Source organism: Lolium rigidum, chromosome 7 (assembly GCF_022539505.1).
Source record: "Lolium rigidum isolate FL_2022 chromosome 7, APGP_CSIRO_Lrig_0.1, whole genome shotgun sequence".
Taxonomy (NCBI): domain Eukaryota; kingdom Viridiplantae; phylum Streptophyta; class Magnoliopsida; order Poales; family Poaceae; genus Lolium; species Lolium rigidum.
The window spans coordinates 312,618,112-312,624,845 of NC_061514.1; the positions used below are offsets into that span (position 1 = coordinate 312,618,112).

Below are 6,734 nucleotides of genomic sequence, written 5' to 3' on the forward strand. Positions count from 1 at the left end.
AATCGACGCCTCCGTCCTCGCCCCAGCAAAAAAGGCAACCACCTCGCTCCTCTGCGTGATTCGTGCATCCAGGTACGCCAGAGAGACCAAGAGATGACGTGGACTGTCTTGCCAATTTCCCATGGCCACGCAAAAGGACGTGTATGCTATTTCAATTATATGGACTGTGCACATTGTAAACAACGTTTTGTATTACCTCGTCACGATTTCGAAGTTGTTGTATAAACTGCATTCCGTGGACAACTTGTTGTACCACTGGTGCAATTACCTCTTTTTTCTTTTGGTCGGAGGAGAGAATATACCTTTCTTTGGATAGAGGGATCGGAGCAACGTACAAACCGTATTTGGTACACACGGACGCACGTACTACGTGTAGCTTTGCTTGGGCTCCAAAAGCAGCGGAGCAAAGCAAGCTCACCGACGGCCGACGATCGTGGCACCCACGCCAATGCCCAAAAGATAATTCGCCCTTTTTTCATCGTCGATTGATTCAGCTTTGCACGTCCTCATCATGCAGCCATGCTCGACCTATTCTTTCCTCTGCTGCTTTCTGGAAAATCAGTTTTGCTTTGTACCTCATCGATCATCTACACGAAAACATCTTCACGTGGCATTTTTTTACTACGTTTGACTCTTCTTGGGAGCCGTCAACGTGAAGCCATGGACTAGACTAGTTATTACAATGCGATCAGCAGAACCATATTGACAACAAGTTAATCCCTGACGTTTTCTTCTCGTCAGATGTCAAATTGATAACACCTTTGGGAAATCCATATTTTTCTTTTGTCGAAAATCATTTATGGGATAATGAAGTCCTCAAGAAGAAAACAGCCAAGTCCATTATTTCCCCAGCGTGAATGCGCTGGAAGTTTTGTCTTCCTCTTTTGACAGCGCCAACGCGGTTGTAAAATACGGAAAGTACTCAGTAAAAGAAATAAAAAGGTAGTATGAAAAAAAGAGAAGGAAACGCGCACAAGAAATAAAACGGAGATACTATTGGAGAGAGCTGTGCGTAGACTATTAATTATTCGCTGGTTCCTTCCTTCTCTGCTCTGCTTCCTTCTCGCCGGAGAAGGAAACGAGATTTCTCGACGGAACAGAGATCCAAAATCCCAAATCCTCACCTCCATCCCTCGTTCTTCTTCTCTCCCTGCAGCTCACGTCCCCACTCGCCCATCGATCGATTCCGGCCAGCCTCTGCTCCGATCCGAGGCTGCTGCTGCTGCTGCCGCCGCTGTTGATCTAAGCTGCTCTGGTCCAGCGAAGTCTGGTCCGGCCTGGAATTCTAGATGAGATGCTGCAGCGGGCGGCAAGCAACGCCTACTCGTGGTGGTGGGCGAGCCACATCCGCACCACCCAGTCCAAATGGCTCGACGCCAACCTCCAAGGTACGATTTTTTCACCTTTCTTTTTCTCGTCTAGTATCTTCATTCATCATCCGCTTCCCCCCAACCCAATCCTGAGATGCATCTTAACTAGTTTGTACCCTTCCTTTTTTTTTGCCAATCTTTTTCCAACGGAAATTGCTGTAATTCACGAGCTCTGATTTTTAGTGCTTCAGGTGTCCGTTACCTACCAAATCCCGTGCCTGTCTTGCCCAAAAAAGAAACAAAAAATACTAAGATGGTTGTCATATGCAGAATCAAAAAAATCAATTGGATTCTTCTCACCAAGAATTTGTCAAATCCGTAATTAAATGCTAGTTAAATGTTGCTGTATTTTTTGTAGTGTCTAGAATTAAACACAGGCTTGTATTTGTTTTGGCCCCATTGTTAACATCTTAAAATATTCATTTGTACTACTAGTGTTCTTGGAACAATCATATCCCATTCATATTTGGTAGTAAGAACTAGAAATGGTGCAGTATGGCTGCTTCTAGACTAGTGTTTGTTGAACAATCATATCCCATTCATATTTGGTGGTAAGAACTAGAAATGGTGCAGTACGGTTGCTTGTATACATTTTTTCGAAAATGGGCACTTTATCACTTGCGCAATAGACCCGGCCTCTGCATAACTAAGATGCATACAGCCGCACACAATTCGTTGCAAAACCATAAAAGGGTTCAAAGATGAAAAAACATTGTCCAAATAACAGTAACTAGGACTAGCTAGGAGGGTCTAGCCGAAGGTCATGCTGCCACCCATGTTGGGAGAAAATATCCCTCGCCGTATCCTCCATGTTGCTTGTATACATAAGAGGGAGCTAATCCTCGGTGCTCTGTGCAGATGTGGAAAACAGGGTCAAGATCATGCTCAAGCTCCTCGGGGAGGAGGCCGACTCCTTCGGCAAGAGGGCTGAGATGTATTACCGCAGAAGGCCGGAGGTCATAAGCCACGTCGAAGATGTTTACAGGGCCTACCGAGCTCTTGTGGAGCGGTACGACCACCTATCCAAGGAGCTGCATAAGGCCAACCACACCATCGCTACAGCTTGTCCAGATGAAGTGCAGTATGCGATGCTGGAAGAGGAGGATGATAATTTCCCGAGAGCCATCATGCCGATCAACTCACGCAAGATACAGAAGTCAACCGTAGAAGACATTCTGAAGAGAAAAAGAGAAGGGACGCCCGGGCGGCTAAAGGGAGTGCAGGAAAGGCCTGCTCCTCAGATGAGCAAAGACAAGGCTGAAGAAGAGATTGGCAGGCTGCAAAAGGCTATACTTGTCATGCAGACCGAGAAAGAATTCGTTAAGAGTTCTTACGAGAGTGGGGTTGCCAAGTATTGGGAGCTTGAGAAGGAGATTGCAGATATGCAGGAGGAGATTTGTCACATGCAGGATGAATTTGACGCGCATGCATCCATTGATGATGATGAAGCTCGTGCCCTGATGACGATAACAGCTCTTAGGTCATGTCAGGGCATGGTTGCTGAGCTTGTGGAGAAATTTGAGGAGTTAATTAGGAGCGCAAAAATGGAGTCTGAAAAAATAGCATCTCTCCGGGAAAAGTTCTATGCTATGAGCAGAATCATTGACCCGTCTAAAGAAGAAGTTGGCAGTGTAAACACGACACCGAGTGAAAGAACTTATCCTATTACTCGGGAAATACTTGAGTTACAGACTATGTACGAAAAAATTGAGGACTTCTTTGACAACAATTCAGAATCCTCGGTGGAGGAGATGGCATATAAAGTTGATGAACTTGTTGATAAGATCATTGACTTGGAGCTTAAGTTACCAAAGCAGTCTGCACAAATCAAGCAACTGAAAGAAGAAAATGAGAACATTGAGAATAAATTAGATGATTTAGAAGATGAGGTAGCACTCCGTGATGATCCAGGTGACTCGAGGGAAGAGCTCAAGCTAGTAGAAGATAAATTGAATAGAATCAGGGTTATTGAAGGATCTATAATTGAGGAAGAAGTTCTTGTTAGCACAGCCTTTTCTGAAGTATATAATTGCATAACTAGTATCTCAAAGGCATTTGGACCTGAAGACCTGTCTGGTTTGTCAGCTACGGCGGGAGACAGCACAGCACCTTCTGAAGATGTATGCATCGAGGATGTTACAAAAGAGAGCACCGAAATGAATGGACGAGAAATCAGAGACATTGAGGCACCGATTACAGGTGATACTTTGGGCAGACACGTACCTAGAGAAGATGATGACCCGGAAGTTGTTGATGGCAATTCATCACATGGTACTGATGGTGTCTATGACTCCAAGAATGGTGCCGAGGAAAATTTGCTGATGGAAATTTGCTTACCACAGGAAGAATTCATAGATAAAAAGTCAGTACAAGCTGGCAGCCATTTTAATCTGATTGTTAGTTCAGTCACCGAGAATGGTCTCAAGACAATATATGAGGGCAAAACAGATAGCTCATCGGAGGAAGTAGACCAGAGTTCATCAGGTGGTACAAACAAAAGTGGGGATATGGAAAATGATGGCTTCGAAAACTTTGCGCAAGGCCAAAATTTGGAAGGTGAATACTCACCAACTGCAGCCAGTCAGATTCATCTCCTTCCGTTAGAAAGTTTCAATACTTTAAACAATACAAATGACCCTAATGAAGAAGGGTCATTAGTAGAAGTTGCCGAGAGTTCATTTGGGGGTGACAGCAGAACCCTGGACTTGAAGAGTGATGGTGATGAAAATGTTCCTGGGAACAGCTTGATCCAGGAGGAAGTATTCGGAGATGGAGATGGTGAATTATCAAAAACAAGTGGCGGGATCAGTTTAGTTGGTTCTACAAGCTTCCATGAAGATGGCACCGTGGGAAAAAACTCGTTGCCAGAAGCTGATCATAGTTGTTCCGGTGATACAATTAAGAACCTGGACTCCTGTCATGCTGGTGAGTCAAAATCAGGTGAAGAATCGTCAAAGCAAGTTGGCCAAATTGCTCCAGAAAACATTGAAGGTTTGAACGAACACGGTAGAGTTGAATCATCTGAAGAAGGTCTTCGAACTTCGTATGGTCATATGAATGCATATCCCTCTGAAGAGAGAGAGGAAACCTCTCTCTGTGTACAAACTAGAGATTCTGAGGAAATCAGGGAAGTGCATAATCTAGTATCAGAAGTACCAACAGATTCAGAAGGCCTGGCCAGTCACATTTCTCATAGTCAGCTAGAACAGAAAAATCCAAATGCCGAAGAGCTTCCAAGAGAAAAAGGTATCTTTAGTAACCATGGAAGCAGGAATGGGCATGAAAAGTCTACTATTGTTTCAGAAGAAGATGCACCCAGCTGGCAAGAGTTTCTACTTGATGGACTGGAGGGCAGAGACGCAATATTGCTTGCTGACTACACTTCAGTTCTGCGGAACTACAAAGAAACGAAAAAAAGGCTTGCTGAGTTGGAAAAGAAAAACCAGGAACATCTCGAAGATACTAAGGCGGTAATAAGCGAACTGAGGACTGCGAATTCCAGGAAATATGTTGAGATCCAATCGCTCAGAGATCGCCTGGACTCTTCAGAGATGCCATCCAGTAAAATGGGTAGAAATCGCACTTTGGATAGAGTAATTTCAGTTGTGAAAGAAGCTGATTCGAGCGGTACTGGAGCACCGGAGGAGGCTTCACCATTTGAAATGAAGTTCAGAACTGAAATCGACGGGTTAGTCGATGAAAACCTGCAGTTCTTGGCAAGGTATAGCATGGCTTGCCACCAGGTGCAGGACTTCAACAGCAAATATCAGGAGCTACAGAATGAGATGGAGAATCCTGAAAATAAGAAGGTGGGAGGAGAGCCTGATGCTGCGATGGAGCCTGGACCAGCTGAGAAGAAACTGAGAGAGCTCAGGACCGAAGTGGATGTATGGTTTGAGCAAAATGCACTTCTTGATCGAGACCTGCAGCTTAAAACCGAATCTCTTTGCAGCCTGCAGGAGGAGATAGCCGACGCATTGCGGTCTAGCACGGAGGCTGATGGAGCCAGGTTTACGCCGTACGAAGCGGCCAGGTTTCAAGGGGAGGTGCAGAACATGCAGCAATCCAACAACAAGATTGGGAGCAAGCTGCAGGCAGCGCTAGAGCACATGAGGGAGCTCGAAGGCAAGGTCAACGAAACCTTGCGGAAGCTGCGGGAGAGCTTCGAGCTTTCGTCAAGGCGCTCGTCCCGTCTGGAGGCAGACAACAGCTACCAGAACCAGTTCAAGCATTTCCCGAGCAGGACAAGAGTGCCATTGCGGAACTTCTTGTTTGGCACGAAACCAAAGAAGAAATCTCTGTTTGCCTGCATCAATCCTACATACCAGAGACAGTTCAGCGATTTTTGAGGTGCACACATATTTCTCTCCTTGCACCGCCTTGTACTTTTCGCCGTAATTAACCTGTGTTTGTTCCGGTTAGCTGACATTTCTGTATTTGCTTGCAGTGAATAGAGCACTGAAGTAAACATGTAGCAAGTAAGATTTGGTGCATTGCTTGCCAGGAGGTAGTGCTGATTTATTCTTTACTGAATTTCATTATAGTTGAGTGGCCCTGCTATTTGGATGGGAACACAGAATACAGATTACCAAGTTTTTTCATAGAGAGAAATATTACTGTTATATTGTAGCATTCCAAACGAATACATTATACCATACCATAGCTGCCGCTATACATGAACAAAGGAAGTGTCTAGATATGCCCCGCTATGAGGCAGTTGTGTTGCCTCTAGTGTTAGCTTTTGGTTTGTGACAGTGTACAAGAGAGCAGGTTTTGTTGAATGAATCTGCATTGGCAGGAGCATTAGTATTGTTTCTTACTTTGCTCTGTAGGTTTTGGTGTTTTATATATTCATTCACTTCATTGGTTAGTTACCCAGGAGATTTATACTCATATAGGAAGCAAATTTGGTGCACATGAGCACTAGTGCTCTCGATTTTCAAAAATATTTAAAAACTGTACATTTGCGTTCCAAAAAATCATCACATTTATTCCATGAATACATAAACATGGTCTGAATATTCGTGCGAAATTTTGGTAGAAATTGCATTGTAATTTGAGCTACAGGAAAAAAGTAAAAAAAACAAATTTGTGGCTACGTATAGAGGTAGATATTTGTCAGAAATTTATATTTTTTTGTATAGCTTAAAATACAACATATTTTTCTCCAAAATTGCTACCATACCTCCAAAATGTTTATATATATATGTGGGTATTTAATTCATTTTTTTGAAATTCAAAAGGTATGATTTTTAAAAATCTGATGCTCATGTGTCAAAGACACTTTTCGATATGATGTGTTTTATTCATCAGCCTGCCTTTCCTTTGGCTTGACTAGTAAGTGTGCACGTGCAACACACGTCT

General features: G+C 43.7%; 1 protein-coding gene across 1 annotated transcript; it reads left to right on the forward strand.

Moving 5' to 3' along the window:
* Positions 1 to 996: 996 nt before the first annotated feature.
* On the forward strand, positions 997 to 6,186 carry LOC124678984 (protein NETWORKED 2A-like). Its single transcript, XM_047214828.1, has 3 exons — positions 997 to 1,388; positions 2,229 to 5,720; positions 5,818 to 6,186. The coding sequence occupies exons 1-2, from the start codon at positions 1,295 to 1,297 to the stop codon at positions 5,717 to 5,719; spliced, it is 3,585 nt and encodes a 1,194-aa protein (XP_047070784.1). The 5' UTR covers positions 997 to 1,294; the 3' UTR covers position 5,720; positions 5,818 to 6,186.
* The last annotated feature ends 548 nt before the right edge of the window (positions 6,187 to 6,734 follow it).

What these genes read in the sequence shown, in the direction of transcription:
- LOC124678984 (XM_047214828.1), top strand. Translation starts at nt 1,295, where the DNA reads ATGCTGCAGCGGGCGGCAAGCAACGCCTACTCGTGGTGGTGGGCGAGC. An exon ending in GCTCGACGCCAACCTCCAAG is followed by an intron (nt 1,389 to 2,228) that starts GTACGATTTTTT and finishes TGCTCTGTGCAG; the next exon opens with ATGTGGAAAACAGGGTCAAG.